Source organism: Solea solea, chromosome 11 (genome assembly GCF_958295425.1).
Source record: "Solea solea chromosome 11, fSolSol10.1, whole genome shotgun sequence".
NCBI classification, from domain to species: Eukaryota; Metazoa; Chordata; class Actinopteri; order Pleuronectiformes; family Soleidae; genus Solea; species Solea solea.
The window spans coordinates 26,461,503-26,478,312 of NC_081144.1; the positions used below are offsets into that span (position 1 = coordinate 26,461,503).

General features: G+C 42.8%; 1 protein-coding gene across 3 annotated transcripts in view; it reads left to right on the forward strand.

Annotated features, from left to right (window-relative positions):
• Positions 1-16,810, forward strand: part of lamb2l (laminin, beta 2-like) — a 60,403-nt gene that overhangs the window by 30,923 nt on the left and 12,670 nt on the right. For all 3 annotated transcript variants that reach the window (XM_058642708.1, XM_058642710.1, XM_058642709.1), the window contains exons 6-20: positions 1,505-1,693; positions 2,195-2,258; positions 2,686-2,888; positions 3,386-3,506; positions 4,544-4,732; positions 5,803-5,982; positions 6,109-6,221; positions 6,972-7,051; positions 7,641-7,797; positions 10,586-10,726; positions 11,377-11,538; positions 11,792-11,913; positions 14,868-14,988; positions 15,664-15,856; positions 15,943-16,086. In XM_058642708.1, the coding sequence (XP_058498691.1) occupies positions 1,505-1,693; positions 2,195-2,258; positions 2,686-2,888; positions 3,386-3,506; positions 4,544-4,732; positions 5,803-5,982; positions 6,109-6,221; positions 6,972-7,051; positions 7,641-7,797; positions 10,586-10,726; positions 11,377-11,538; positions 11,792-11,913; positions 14,868-14,988; positions 15,664-15,856; positions 15,943-16,086 (2,179 nt within the window). The remainder of the gene's footprint in view (positions 1-1,504; positions 1,694-2,194; positions 2,259-2,685; positions 2,889-3,385; positions 3,507-4,543; positions 4,733-5,802; positions 5,983-6,108; positions 6,222-6,971; positions 7,052-7,640; positions 7,798-10,585; positions 10,727-11,376; positions 11,539-11,791; positions 11,914-14,867; positions 14,989-15,663; positions 15,857-15,942; positions 16,087-16,810) is intronic.

The window sequence follows — 16,810 nt, forward strand, 5'->3', positions numbered from 1 at the left end:
TCTCTGTGACTCTGTGACTCTGTGACTCTGTGTCTCTGTGTCTCTGTGTCTCTGTGACTCTGTGTCTCTGTGACTCTGTGTCTCTGTGACTCTGTGTCTCTGTGTCTTTGTGACTCTGTGTCTCTGTGACTCTGTGTCTCTGTGACTCTGTGTCTCTGTGTCTTTGTGACTCTGTGTCTCTGTGACTCTGTGTCTCTGTGTCTCTGTGACTCTGTCTCTCTGTGTCTCTGTGTCTCTGTGTCTCTGTGTCTCTGTGACTCTGTGACTCTGTGTCTCTGTGTCTCTGTGACTCTGTGTCTCTGTGTCTTTGTGACTCTGTGTCTCTGTGACTCTGTGACTCTGTGTCTCTGTGTCTCTGTGTCTTTGTGACTCTGTGTCTCTGTGACTCTGTGTCTCTGTGACTCTGTGTCTCTGTGTCTCTGTGTCTCTGTGACTCTGTGTCTCTGTGACTCTGTGTCTCTGTGTCTTTGTGACTCTGTGTCTTTGTGACTCTGTGTCTCTGTGACTCTGTGTCTCTGTGACTCTGTGTCTCTGTGTCTTTGTGACTCTGTGTCTCTGTGACTCTGTGTCTCTGTGTCTCTGTGACTCTGTGTCTCTGTGTCTCTGTGTCTTTGTGACTCTGTGTCTCTGTGTCTTTGTGACTCTGTGTCTTTGTGACTCTGTGTCTCTGTGTCTTTGTGACTCTGTGTCTTTGTGACTCTGTGTCTCTGTGTCTTTGTGACTCTGTGTCTTTGTGACTCTGTGTCTCTGTGACTCTGTGTCTCTGTGACTCTGTGTCTCTGTGTCTTTGTGACTCTGTGTCTCTGTGACTCTGTGTCTCTGTGTCTCTGTGACTCTGTGTCTCTGTGTCTCTGTGTCTTTGTGACTCTGTGTCTCTGTGACTCTGTGTCTCTGTGACTCTGTGTCTCTGTGACTCTGTGTCTCTGTGACTCTGTGTCTCTGTGTCTTTGTGACTCTGTGTCTCTGTGACTCTGTGTCTCTGTGACTCTGTCTCTCTGTGTCTCTGTGTCTCTGTGTCTCTGTGACTCTGTGACTCTGTGTCTCTGTGACTCTGTGACTCTGTGTCTCTGTGACTCTGTGTCTCTGTGTCTTTGTGACTCTGTGTCTCTGTGACTCTGTGACTCTGTGTCTCTGTGTCTCTGTGTCTTTGTGACTCTGTGTCTCTGTGTCTCTGTGACTCTGTGTCTCTGTGTCTCTGTGTCTCTGTGTCTCTGTGACTCTGTGACTCTGTGTCTCTGTGACTCTGTGTCTCTGTGTCTTTGTGACTCTGTGTCTCTGTGACTCTGTGACTCTGTGTCTCTGTGTCTCTGTGTCTTTGTGACTCTGTGTCTCTGTGACTCTGTGTCTCTGTGACTCTGTCTCTCTGTGTCTCTGTGTCTCTGTGACTCTGTGTCTCTGTGTCTCTGTGTCTATGTGACTCTGTCTCTCTGTGTCTCTCTGTCTCTCTGTCTCTGTGTCTCTCTGTGTCTCTGTGTCTCTGTGTCTCTGTCCTCCTCCTCCTCAGACTTTCCGACCCGCGGCGATGATCATCGAGCGGTCGGCCGACTTTGGCCGCACGTGGCGCCCTTACCGCTACTTTGCCTCTAACTGCACCAGGATGTTTCCCGGCGTCGCCGCCAACGGCCTGCACCACATCAACGACATCATCTGCGAAGAGCGCTACTCCGACATTGAGCCTTCTACCAATGGAGAGGTAAACGGTCCATCAAATGCACAAATGATCAGATAAAACTATCAGATCTGCATTGAGTCGTATAAGGGCATCTTGTCATGTCTGCAGATATTGGATAATATGCTTAATCTTGCTGTTAGACAGACTTTTCTGACCGGAAACTGGACTTTTTGTTGCTCTGTAAACTGCTCACTCTCCTGCACCAAAGCCCATAGAGAAAATCACGATTTTACTTCTCAGCATTCAGGATTTGTTCCTTCTCTGCTGCCTCCATCGGTTAGTTTAAATCTGTTATTTGGTGACTTATGTGTTTGAAAAGCTTTATTCAGATTAAATGAAGTGACACAAAGTTACCAAACGAGGCAGCAGTAGAGCAGCAGCTCTAAAATCCTAGATTTTCTCTATGGACTCTGGTGTGAGCGTGTGCTGCCAGTATATGTCTTTTTATCCCCAGAATCTAATAGGATTTTCTTTCTCTGTCAGTTTCTCCAGTTGAATAATAATCCTGTTTTCCTATTCAAGGTTATTTATAAAGTTTTGGATCCTGCCATTCACGTGAAAGACCCCTACAGCCTGGACATTCAAGGTCAGTGAAAGCATTCAAACTCTTTTCTATCACCGTGATATTATCAGATGGAGGCTCAAGGTTTTCCTGATTATTCTGTGATTTTATTAACCTTAAAAGGAGAAGTTAGGGCAGGGGTTGAGAATCAGCATCTAGTCTGGTCTGGAGGGGTCAGCCTAGTAAAAAAGTCGTAAAAATGTAGTAGGGGTTAAGCTTAAAATGATTATATCTTAATAATGATAATCATGACCATTTATTAACAGAATTTGCAATAAAAACATATTTAAGCTGCAAAAAGTGAGAAGAACTAATTGGATATTAAGTGGCGGGTGACATGTAATTGATGGGGTAGATCGCACAAGTTTGCGACCTCTGCTTTAGCGAAATCTGCCCCAAAATGGTTCAATGACACAAAATCTCTCCCCCGTTCGTTCCTTCACCGCCACAGAACTCTTACGAATCACCAACCTGCGCATCAACTTCACCAAGCTCAACACTCTGGGCGACGACCTGCTGGACCGACGCTTCGACGTCCTGCAGAAATATTACTACGCCCTCTACGAGCTGGTGGTCAGAGGGAGCTGCTTCTGCTACGGTCACGCCTCCGAGTGCGCTCCAGTGCCAGGGGTGGATGCCCGCGAGCTCGGCATGGTCAGTTCTTTGGACATGAGCACTTACCCTCGCTTAAGTCTGGGATTCTGCTGTTAGACGGCCTTGAAAATGACGTTTGATCAACGGTTCACTCCTGCACCAAAGTCCATAGAGAAACCAGCGTTTTGAGCTCACACAGGAATAAGAGCTGCTGTTGTGTTGCTGCCACTTTTGGCAAGTTTGTGTCACTTTGTCAAATCTGAAAATAGAATTTCAAACACAATAATATAGTTGAACTTACTGATGGAGGCAGCGGTGGATCAACTGTGACGGTAAAATCGCTGCTTTTCTCTATGGACTTTTTCAAAATGATCCAAACTTCAGTTTGAGTGTGGACAAGAGTTGTGCGATCAATAAAGTGCGTCTACATATCTATTTACGATGTTTACCTTTCTATCGACATCGTGATCTGGCAGAATACGGAGAAGAATTAAGACAGAAAATGATGCTTCTCAAATTTCTGCATCTAACTGCATCATTGTTCCATCTGTGTTCAGATCCACGGTCGCTGTGTCTGCAAACACAACACTGAGGGCCTGAACTGTGAGCGCTGCCAAGACTTCCACAACGACCTGCCCTGGAGACCAGCAGAGGCGGGAAACCCACACACGTGCAGAGGTCAAACACACACGAAATAAAAGCTCATAAAATGACTGGAAACTGAAGTCTGTGTTAGTTTGTAAACGTGTCACTCCTCTGCACCAAAGGCCATGAAGAAAATCAGCCATTTTACACTACAGCACACAAAATGAATGATGATTTTCTCACTGGGATTTGGTGCAGGAGAGAGTGAGGTTACAAACTTCAGTTTCCTGCTATGAAATGGTGACATAAAAGTCAGTGGATATATTCTTAACATCATAAGGTCAGAAACGGTGTCGATTTAATTTTTGTTTTAATTCAGTAATTGTATTTCACAACATATTTTTCTTCAATATCAATCAGTATATTGTATCCAGCATCAATAATAGTTTGATTTTAGATTTTAAAAAATGTGCTATGTGTAATTTTTTACATGAAAACGTAAAAAAATACAAGTTACAGTTTTCACTGAGGAACATTTCTGACATTTATCATGAAAAATAAGTATGATAAAGGTTTTTTTGGCCATGTCAAAATTCACGTCCAAAAACCTCCAGGAACCTGAATTACTAATTTAAATGGGTTAATAAAGAAACTGTGGCCTCAAACCTGTAGTAAATAACGTGTCCTCGCAGATGTCCAACATCTGACTGAGACATTCTGTCCAGTGTGTGCTGTAGTAAAGATACTAGTAATAATATTCTTTCCTATTTGACTGAAAATTGTGGATTTTCTTCACAATAATGTCATTTCTTTACAAATCTTTCTATATTTGTGTATGATATAATCTGTAATTGACCCCTTTTTTGTCATTATTTTTGTTTTAGTGGGATTTCAGGACAATCTTGGACAGAACTTGAAGTTAGGCCACAGGATAGATATTGTTATGCACGACTGTTTGCATAAATATTCCCTGAAAATATTGAATCTATTGATATATTTGATGTCTGCGATAATTAATGAGTTGTAATTTAGACAATTAAAATGACATTTAGAAAAGATATTGGTGAATGAGCGTTATCTCCAGAGTAATATACCGATCATCTCTTGTTTTACCGTCTTGTTTGGTGCAGAGTGTATCTGTAACAGCCACTCGCACCAGTGTCACTTCGACATGGCGGTGTTCTTGTCCACGGGCAACGTCAGCGGCGGCGTGTGTGACAACTGTCAGCACAACACCGTCGGCCGCAGCTGTGACACGTGCAAACCTTTCTACTACAAAGATCCTTTCAAGGACATCAGAGACCCGCGAGTCTGCGTCGGTGAGTTTACATTTTTATACATTTCATTCATTTATTAACGACAACATTTTGATCGTCCTGCCGCTTTGGGGGGATTGAACCTTTAAAGTATTTAGTATTTTGGTGGAATCAACCTTTAAAACTCACAAGCCCCTCCCCCTCCCTGTTCCCCCTCCTCCTTCCAAACACCTGTCTCTAACTGTCCAAAATGGGTGAAAAACAGAGAAAACAGCACGTTTTAAAGTTGTTTTATTTCAAGAACGGTGGATGATAGAGAGTAAATGTTTGGTGTGTGAGCGTCACGAGGTTTCAGCAGCTCCCACATTCAAATCTGTGGAAAACGGCTGTGAATTGACAGAGAAATGACAGTTTTAAAATCACCCTCAGCTTCATTTAAAAAAACAGCAACGTTTTTATGTAAAACACACTGTGGGCAGGAGAAGAGTTTGTTTAGAGATTTCTGTCTTTTTCATGGACCTCAGCAGAGGGTGTCACTCTAGTGCACGCCACACACAATCATTATAAAATGACATTACATGTCATTAAGCAGACGCTTTTATCCAAAGTGACTTACAATCAGCCAGGGGTGGAGTCGAACCTGCGACCATTGCGTCCATGATGTCTTATTGCACACAGGGCGGGTCTTAACCACTGAGCCATAAAATCTGAAAACATACAAAAAAAAGTACAAAACTTAAACTGCGGTTGTATAAAACGTGTAATTATGTATCAAAACTTAGGTTTAGGTGAGAAAAGTCTCAAGTCTTGTGACCCATTTAAAGTTTCAACCACGCTTCTGCGTCAAAGTATGACGACACCGTGAGGCTCCAAATTGGGCTGGGTTTCCCATTCATGTGTATGTGGAAATTATTCGCAGTGTTGTGCAATTTTTGTCACCATGGTTACTCGAAACTCTTAGAAAAACCAAAGCTCAAACTGCACGTTTTGTTATTGGATCTGTACAAACTTTTGTCAGAGGAAGAGGAAGAAGAAGAAGATCTGGTCTCAGGTCATGATTATAGAATATAATATGTGTATTTGTATATATGTGTGTACAGTGTACATGTTTCCACTGTCCCTCTGACCTCCAGCGTGCGACTGTGACCCCGTGGGCTCGCTGGAAGGAGGCGTGTGTGACAGTCACACTGACCCAGAGATGGGCATGATCTCAGGACAGTGTCGCTGCAAAGCTAACGTCAAAGGAACGCGCTGCGACGACTGCAAGGAGGGACATTACGGACTCAGCTACAACGACCTGCTGGGCTGCCAACGTACGTATCTCAATCTGTGGGGCGTGTGCCACCAGTGGACCCACAGCAAGCTACACAAACCCCTATCAGGGATACAGGCTGACCGTTGCTCCTGTGTGTGTGTGTGTGTGTGTGCTCCTCCCACAGCGTGTAACTGCGACCCTCGTGGCATCATAATGATGGGAGCTCCCTGTGATCAGATCAGCGGAGACTGTTCCTGCAAACGATACGTCACCGGTCGTTACTGTGACCGGTGTCTGGTGAGTGACAGCTGCTGCTCCCTTAAACTCATTTAATCCTGGGATTAAAAATATCTAAAAGAAAGAGTTGTTTTGGTGTTTAAAACTGAGCTTTCAAAACTGAGCTTAACATGAGCCTTAACCATAACCATAACTAGTTAATGCCTAACATGAGCCATAACCATAACCATAACTAGTTAATGCCTAACATGAGCCATAACCATAACCATAACTAGTTAATGCCTAACATGAGCCTTAACCATAACCATAACTAGTTCATGCCTAACATGAGCCTTAACCATAACCATAACTAGTTAATGCCTAACATGAGCCTTAACCATAACCATAACTAGTTCATGCCTAACATGAGCCTTAACCATAACCATAACTAGTTAATGCCTAACATGAGCCTTAACCATAACCATAACTCAAATCTTAGCCCTAAATTAAAGAAAGAAAAATGAAAGGTCCTTGAAGGTTTTTGAAAATTGTCCTAAATAGACATGGGTCATTGAAAGTGCTTGAGTTTTGTTTCAGGAAGAAGTTGATATTGAGGTAAATGTCTCTCATGTCTCATATCACCTGCTGTTTCATGCCCTGCGTTGCTTGGACAAACATGGAGACATCATTACTTGTGGACACTGTCCACTGCCCTCCACATCTTAAGCTGTGTCAGCACATTGAGTCTTGGGGGCATTGGTCCTGGAAAGTCCTTAAATGTTGTTGTTGTTGTGACTCCTGACACTCAGTCTTCTTCTTTCTCTGCTGCAGCCTGAATACTGGGGCCTCAGTAACGACCTGGCCGGCTGCCGACCGTGCGACTGTGACTTTGGTGGCGCCGTCAACAACAGGTACGACAATCTTACTGATTTATGAGACAGTGATTTATGAGTCAGTGATTTATGAGACAGTGACAGAAGCAGGAGTTTGTTTCATGTAAATGAAAGACAGTTTAAGAAGAGAAGCCAGGGTTTATCAGACGCTGAAATGTTCTCCTCATTTTACCAGTGTGCCTGGTTTACCGTCACCTTTATGTCATATACCTCTATATTTATATACATATAAATATAGAGGTATATGAATATAGGCAATTGAGGACAAATACAACAGCACAGATTACACAAAAAGTAAAGAAAAAATAAAATAAAATAGATCCCGCCTTCACATAGTGTATATAATAATAAGAAAATAATAGTAACATGATAATAATCATATAGTTGAATTGTTTTTTAGAGCATTAACAAGGCAAAACAAACAGAATCAGAGCAAAACCAAATTAAAAGAAAAACATTCAATAAAAATAAAACAAAATCAAGAAGACAATTCAAATCGAAAACTATTTTACAAAAACAAAAAAACCAGACAATACCATATTATATTTATATTATAGAATATATTATAGAAGTTAAGTGACCTTTGACCTTTCACCTGTCGTGTCAGGTGCATGATGGAGAGCGGCCAGTGTGACTGCAGGAGACATGTGATGGGTCGACAGTGTTCTGAGGTGCAGCCCGGATACTTCTGCGCCCCGCTCGACTTCTACAAGTACGAGGCTGAAGACGCCACGGGACACTCGCCCGGTGACCCCGTGCTGCCGGTAAGAACCGCAGCGCCCCCGGTGTTCACTGCAGATCAGTGTGGCGTGTGAGCAAAAGAAAAGGCGCTCACTCTCCTGCACCAAAGTCCATAGAGAAAATCCTGGTTTTTAGCCGGCGGAGACACAGGAGCTGCTGCTCTGCTGCTGCCTCGTGTGGTCAGTTTGTGTCACTGAGGTCAATCTGGACTCAGGATTTTACAGAATGACATTTGAAGTTACTGATAGTTGCTGATTTTCTCGATGGACTTTGGTGCAGGAGAGTGAGCAGTTTACAGCGCGACTCAAATTTCAGTTTGCAGCTAGAAAACGTTGTTTTATGTCAAGATTAAGCAATAAACATATTTTTAAAAGATGGCACTGACTTAACTAGGCATACATTTTATTAGGTGAGCTTTTGTTGATGTTTATTTATGTTCATTTCTTAAAGATGAATATGTTCTGGTTTATTTGCTCCTCTTCTTTAACAGTAACATTTAGATTTCTGGGAAACACTCAACGATATTTTCCACCATTTTATTTGCATTTAATCAATAAAACATGATCAAGAGATTAGTGAGTAAAATAAAACTGTAGTGTCCTTTTCATACACAGCATATTTTCATATTTCTGACCATGCTGCAGTTGTGTGTCCCTGGATTATCAAGCCTTGTTCACAGGAGATGCAATCGTCCGTCTGCTCTCAGTATCTCACACAGACTGTTCCACATCAAACGTCGTGTGTTATGACTGTTTTCATATTGTTCAGATCCACCGAGGTTGTTTGTGAGCGGATGTTTGGAGGACGAGCTCGTTCTGGTGCTGGAGTCAAAGAGATTAGACAAACAGCTTTTCTGCTGCGGCTCGAGCAGCTTCTGTGAAACTCATCCTGGTTCTTTTGTTACCTGCTTAAAGCTGTAGTACGTAAGCTTTGGTGATGTTATTCTGTTCATGAGAAACACAGAGACACGTGTATAGACGTGAAAGACTTAACCAGCACTATCTGAAGTTACGCACTACAGCTTTACACCAGTAACTGTGGGCGTTTCTAGAAAAAAAGAAGATCATTTAATATTTGATTATTTGTTGAATATTCAAATATTCTAAATTCCAGTGCATGAGAGCAAGTGAAAGTAATTCAGGGTTCTCTACAGCGTGTGTAGCTCACGAGATGCATTCAAAGACCCTGGTAAATTTTCATCCCTTTTGTGGGATCCACAGCATGTTGAGCTCATACTGTGTTCACATGGGATTAGGGGATTATGCATGATGACACTGTGATGAAGATGATCTCCCTCCAAACACTGTGACAAGCCTGTTCCTGCTGTCACGGACTAATCACTCCTCCCCTCTAACTCCTCTCTGTCCTCTGCCATCGACTCACATTCGCACATTCTTTCCTTTTTCTGTCACTTTCTGTCTCGACCTTCCGTCCTCTTCCATCTTCACTCATACCAGTGAGGGAGGAGGAGGTGAGGCGAGGCCCCTTCTCCCTCTCTGGCCTCTCTCCACTTCCCCGTTCAGCCCTTCAGGCAAGTTCAGACAGTCAGTGACAGGAATGTGTACAAGATCAGGACGTGAAGTGAAGACGTGACATGAGACACACAAACATGTCTCACGGTTGGTCTCATGGTCTCATGGTCACTGTGTGGAAGGTTTTGCTGAAGTGTATAAAAGTGTAAAAAAAGTCACTGAACTAAAGGCTCACATAATAAATTCTATACTGGTTTAAGTTTACGACAATGTCCTCGACACAATGTGACACAATGTGACATGTTGTATGAGTGTGTAGTTTGTAAACAGTTATGTGTTTTTTTGTATGTAATCATTTAAAAATAGTTTTCTCTCCATGTACCCTTTCACCTATCTTCTCTCCTTGTGTCTCTCCCCGCTCTCCTTTTTCGTCTCCTTGTCTCCACTCTTCTCTCCTTGCCTCCTCTTTCTTCTCTCCTGTCTGCTCTCCTTGTGTCCTCTCTCCTCCTCTTGTCTCATCTCTTCTCTCCTTGTCTACTCTTTTCTCTCCTTGGGTCCTCTCTCCTCTCCCCTCTCCTCTTCTTCTCTCATCTGTTCTCTCCTTATCTCCTCTCTCCTCACCCCTCTCCTCTCCTTGTCTACTATTTTCTCTCCTTATCTCCTCTCTTCTCTCCTTGGGTCCTCTCTCCTCTCCCCTATCATCTTCTTGTCTTATCTTTTCTCTCGTTGTGTCGTCTCTTATCTCCTCTCTCCTCACCCCTTTCCTCTTCTTGTCTCATCTCTTCTCTCCTTGTCTACTCTTTTCTCTCCTTGGGTCCTCTCGCCTCTCCTCTCTCCTCTTCTTGTCTCATCTGTTCTCTCCTTGGGTCCTCTCTCCTCATCTCCCTCCTCTTCTTGTCTCATCTCTTCTCTCCTTGTCTACTCTTTTCACTCCTTGGGTCCTCTCTCCTCTCCCCTCTCCCCTCTCCTCTTCTTGTCTCATCTCTTCTCTCCTTGGGTCCTCTCTCCTCTCCCCTCTCCTCTTCTTGTCTCATCTCTTCTCTCCTTGGGTCCTCTCTCCTCTACCCTCTCCTCTTCTTGTCTCATCTCTTCTCTCCTTGTCTACTCTTTTCACTCCCCTCTCCTCTTCTTGTCTCATCTCTTCTCTCCTTGGGTCCTCTCTCCTCTCCCCTCACCTTGTCTCATCTCTTCTCTCCTTGGGTCCTCTCTCCTCTTCTTGTCTCATCTCTTCTTGTCTCATCTCTTCTCTTCTTGTCTACTCTTTTCTCTATGTATCTCCTCTCTCATCTGTTCTCTCCTTGTGTCCTCCCTCCTCCTCCTGTCTCCTCTGTCCTCTCAGGGTAAAGTCCGTCCTCAGGCAGAGACAGACTGCGTTGAACACCTCAGTAACCAGCTGAGGCGTCACCGGCGTCACCGTCGCATCACAGACTCACAGCAGCATCGAGCAGCGCTGAGACGAATCCGCCAGCTTCAGCAAACAGTGAGATGTTTATTTTAGTCATTTACTCATTTATGTTAATACAGTTATTTTCACTACATGACTAAATGTAATATTACAGAAGCATCACAAGAACGTGTTTGAATGTCAGAAAAGACATTATAAACATTGTAAAACACAAAAGTTAAGTTACCGTAAATGTCACAGTGACAGTGAGGAAAAGTTACATAGTGTTGCTTTAAGTTGAATTAAGTTAGTGGTGATTCTCTCATTATATAATTATAACTTCACTTCTGTGTCTCACTGTGTCTCTCCCTCTCTATCTCACTGTGTGTCTCTCTCTCTGTCTCACTGTATGTCTCTCTCTGTGTCTCTGTGTGTCTCTCCCTCTCTCTCTCTCTGTGTCTCACTGTGTCTCTCCCTCTCTATCTCTGTGTGTGTCTCTCTCTTTGTCTCTCTCTGTCTGTCTCACTGTGTCTCACTGTGTCTCTCTCTCTGTCTCACTGTGTCTCTCTCCTTGTCTCACTGTGTTTTTCTCTCTGTGTCTCACTGTGTCTCTTTCTCTTGGGTCTCACTGTATCTCTCTCTCTTTTGTCTCTCTCTCTGTGTCCCTCTCTTGTGTCTCACTGTGTCTCTGTGTCTCTGTGTCTCTCTCTCTCTCTCTCTCTCTCTCTCTCTCTTGTGTCTCTTAGCCGGACGTGAGAACCGTCCACAGGGAACACTCTCTGAGCCACATGGTGACGTGGACCGGACCCGGGTTTGCACGGGTCAAAGACGGCGCTGGCCTGGTGTTCACCGTCGACAACGTCCCCTACGCCATGGAGTATGACATCATGATCCGCTACGAAGCCGAGGTCAGTGAGCGCCGAGGACATGAGCTGTGAGACTAACAAGTTAAAAAATGATTCATGTTTAAGGTGCAGTGGGTTCAAAGGTCAGAGTATAAATCCTGAAGAAGTTTAATTCCATCTCACGTCGTTTTATTTACATTAAGCTGAAAGTTTATCATTGAATATCAGTAATGTCAAAGGAATCCTGCCTACTGTAGCTTTAACTGAAGCTTTCCTGAACTCAGCTTTGTGTGTGTGTGTGTGTGTGTGTGTATAGTCCACAGAAGACTGGGAGGCCATGGTCAGTATTTCCTCAGTCCAGCTGCCCTCAAGTCTCCGCTGTGGAAACCTTCTACCGACTGAACAGATCTACACTGTGACACTGCCACACCGCAGCAGGTACCACTGTGTGTGTGTATGTGTGTGTGTGTATACAAGCCTAAGATTTGTGGTGAGGCATTAACCCTGCCCGCAGGTGCTCCTTTGGTAAATTGCCGTGGGAATAACACACAACTCCTTACATGGACAATCATGTCAGGGGGTGTGTGTTCATAGGTCACGTCTTCAGGCTTTAAAAAAGAAACGTTTAGTCTACTTAAGTGAAAGTTGTTATTAGGGTTCGAGCAACAAGGTTGCAAGAACCCTATTGAAACTGGAAGGATTATTATTATTATTATTATTATTATTATTAATAATTATTTCTGTTCATAAAAATGAATCAACCGAACTTTGAACTTTGACGTAAGTCCAATTTGAACACAAATTCAATCTGATTTTAAAATGTTTTCAGTACTTTTTGCTTAGGTGTGTTTATATAGTTGATATTAGACACTCTATATCACACATTGTTATTGTCTCTGTATATTTGTTTTAACATAGTAATGGAAAAAATCCGCCTAAATGCTCTGTGTTCTAAGGGTTAACTGGAAGAGAGATAACACTTTCTCTGGACATGTCCAAATGAATCAGGACAATCAGGACAATGCGTTTCAACACTCACATTATTGCATTACTTGTCTTCCTCATGGGGACAAACATCACGTCTCCATAATGTATACGACTACATTTTAAGGTAAAGACATGCTGTGTGGTTAGGTTGAGGTTATAGTTAGGGTTAGGGTTAGGTCAGAGGTCAGAGGTCAGTAATAATGGACTGAAACTGTAAATACAAGCACATGCATCGGTCATATCACAGTGTTCTGGTGTTTATTCAACACTGTTTTTCCTAAGAACAGTAACTGTGGCCTGAAGGCAACAATTCACGTCTGCTTTGTTAAGAGAGTACACACGTGTGTTTTTTATCTCATAAACACTGACCTTGTCAGGACCAGTAGTCCTCACAGAGACCAAAACCTGGTCTTAATGAGGCAGAACCTCATTTCTGAGGAACTAGTTAAAGCCCAAGATTTGAAGTTAAGATTAGGCATTAACTGATTATGGTTAAGGTAAAGGATAAGGCTTTTGTTAGGTGTGTGTGTGTGTGTTCCTGTCTCTGAAGGATTTGTATCAGGTGTTGATCTGGCCTGTGTTTTGTTTTACAGCTCAGGGAAAGAGAAAAAAAAGAAATATGTCACCATTCCATTGTTATCTGTTGAACGTGTCCCGGCCTGTGTTGCTCTGTGTGTGTGTGTGTGAGCCACATACTCATATTTCTATTCTTATTCCCCTGCAAGCCTGAGGCACAAAGTCTGTGTCATACCATGCCAGGCGTTTTGGTTACTGATAATTACAGAGTTAGAAAAAATAAACCACAGTCTGTTTGAGACGAACTCTGTGAACTTGGTTTAGGTTTGGTTGGTTTTGTCCTGACTTTAACTGGACTACTGTCCTTAAACCAAGTATACGAGAGTCTCCTGTGTGGTCTACAGACTTCTTCCACTGGTGTTGCAGCTCCTGGATGTCCTTGGTATAGAAGCTTTCATCAATAGACAAAACATTTGTCTTTCCACTGCATGGACTGTGTTTTTGTGTCTGTCTTGGTGGTGGATCCAGGAAACCCAGCTGGATCTGCACTCCTGTTGTTCTCCTGTGACATGACCAGCTGTGCAGAAACCTTAGACATTCCAAGTTCGTCCTGCAGAACGTTCCCTACTCCTTCTTGTGAGATGCTTACAAACGTTGACTATCATGATTAAGAGTCAAACATCTGTCATCCGTGAATTCAGCTGCCCATTATTGGACAGTTGATAAGGCTGGAGCATCATCCGCTAATGGAGCAACTATGTCAGCATGAATGTTCTTGGGGGCTAAAATGCAAATTGCAAAATGTCTCTTGTACTGATATTCTTAGTCCTCAATTAGCGATCAAGCGAGGATTTATCTGGAAGGAAACGATGCAGTTAGTATCAGGAAAGGTTGGATTTAATGCATGCCAAGTTTTATTGCTCTGGTATTAATCCTTCTCAGTCAGCCAAGGAACTTTTCAGCCAAACCTCATCCAAGTTTGGAACGGTAAAGCCCTCAGTCAGGCTCGCTCACGTTTGTCTCAACAAGACGTCAAGTTTTGTATGAGAATATTCTTTTGTATGAGAATAGACTGCGGAAGTTGAAGAAACACAAGTCGAAAGGGACTGACACTTTTCTGTCTGCTAATCAGCAGACTGTTGTGGGTCTAGCTCCAACCGTACCGTACCATTACTCTGGACCCCCAAGGGAAGGGTACCAAAAAAATGGAAGGTTGGGGCCAGTTGTTTTGGTACTATTTCTAATGGAAAAATATGTACCAAACTGTTACACCTGGGGAAAACACGGCATAGGCGATATGCTCCTTTTTAGCTTGTTACTTCAATTGTTTTCCATTTGAACCAAAACAACTTTATTTGCTGGTTAGCTCATACCATGTCATACCATTCTGTTTCTTTATACCCTCCATTAACTTCAAAATATATGTATATGGAGAACATGGAGATCATGGAGATCATGGAGAACATGGACATCATGGAGATCATTGAGATCGTGGAGATCATGGAGATCATAAAGATCATAAAGATCATGGAGAACATTGAAATCATGAAGATCATGGAGAACATGGAGATCATGGAGATCATAAAGATCATTGAGATCATGGAGAACATGGAGATCATGGAGAACATGGAGATCATGGAGATCATAAAGATCATGGAGAACATGGAGATCATGAAGATCATGGAGCCATGACTTGACAACACATGACTGACTACGCTATGTCATAAGAAAGCCACATATTTCAAACAGGATGATTTTTTTCCCTATGTGTCGTTCCCATCAGCGGAAGAAAGGAAGGCGAGAAACAGAGAGAGTGAAAATAGAGAAACCTGTCGAGAGCAAATCATGGCACGTGTGAATGAACCTGTTCCTGTTTCTGTTTCTGACAGATACATCCAGACACCGCGGCCCTTCTGCTTCGAGCCCAGCAACCGCTACGTGATTGCCATCCGCTTCCAGCGACACGGCGTCTCGCACCGACACCTGACCGCCTTCATCCTCATCGACTCGGTGAGTGACAGTTATCGGCCTCGTTATCCAAAAATAGACTTTGGCAGACGATGATCTTTTACAACATAACCTGAGTAAAAGCTAAAGTATACGATATTTACTGTACTTAATAATCAAAAGTACTTTCAACTGGAGGGTTGGGGGTTTGATTCCCAGCTCCGGCAAAGTCTTTGTGTGTACTTGGACAAGTCACTTAACCCCCACGTTGGTCGTGACGTCCAAATACAGACCAACTCTTCTTCAGATTTCATAAAGATAGTTAGGCAGCCTTTTCTTGACTTTAAATGTCATTTCTCGAATCACGATTTTTGTCACACCAAAGTCCAGAGAGAAAATGAGTGATTTTAGCTCACTGCTGCTGGTCTACTGCTGCCTCGTGTGGTCAGTTTGTGTCACTGAGGTAAATCTGGACACCGAAATTAACAAAAGAACACATTTAAAGTTAGTGACGGAGGATCAACAACTCCTGTGTGCTGTGACGTGAAAATCGCTGATTTTCTCAATGGGCTTTGGTGCAGAGAGGGACTGGGTTTAAAAAGCGGCACAAAACTTAAATTTCTAGTTGGAAAAGCTGCCACAAACATATTTTCTGTCCTCGGTGGACACAAATCTGCACTTTTTCACCACATGGCACTGTTTATTTATTCTTTTTTTTTTTTTTTTTTACCCCAATAGCTGGTTTTGATCCCCAAATACACGGAGCTACCTGGTTTCCTGGGTAACGAGCCGGAGGCGGAGCAGAGGCGCGAGGAGATGATCCGCTACATGTGTCTGGATTCCTTCATGATCACGCCGATGCCCGCTCTGGCCGAGATGTGCTCCAAACTCATCTGCAGCATCTCGTCCATCATTCACGATGGCGCTCTGCGTACGTACACAAGAGTGAGGAGAGGAGAACTTCTGTATGTTTTTATTTAGAATAAATGCTAATAATGCTGCTGTTTTCCTCTGCAGAGTGTCAGTGTGACCCACAGGGTTCCCTCAGTGGTGAGTGTGAACGGGTCGGAGGTCAGTGTCGCTGTAAACCCAACGTGATGGGTCAACACTGTGACCAGTGCGTCCCGGGGAGCTTCGGCTTTGGAGTGAGCGGGTGCACTGGTGAGTTTACTGTGTGATCACGTGACATCACTTTAAAGGTCCAGTGTGTAATAATTAGTGACCTCTCACAGGGCTGAATAATTAATCAAAACGGTAATATTATGTAAAAACAGACCTGAAATTTAAAATATTTTAAAAACAGAACCGAAAACTCAAATATTTTAAAAACAGACCCGAAAAAATCTCGTAAAAACAAATCACGTAAAAGCAGGCCTGGGGAAATAAAATCTCGTAAAAACAGACCCGAAAAAAATCTTGTAAACACAGTCCCGAAAAAAAAATCTCATTAAAACAGACCCAAAAAAAACTCTTGCAAAAACAAATCTCATAAAAACAGACTGGAAAAAATATCTCGTAAACACAGACCCGAAAAAGAAATCTCAAAAAACAGACCTGAAAAAAATAATCTCGTAAAAACAGAAAAAATCTTGTAAAAACAGACCCAACAAAAATCTCGTAAAAACAGACCTGAAAAAACAAATCTCGTAAACACAGACCCCAAAAAAAGAAATCTCATAAAAACAGACCTGGCAAAAAAAATTATCTCGTAAAAACAGAAAAAACTTGTAAAAACAAATCTCGTAAAAACAGACCTGGGAAAAAAATAATCTTGTAAAAACAGACCCCCAAAAAAATCTCGTAAAAACAGACCCAACAAAAATCTTGTAAAAACAAAATCTCGTAAAAACAGATCCAACAAAAATCTTGTAAAAACAAAATCTCG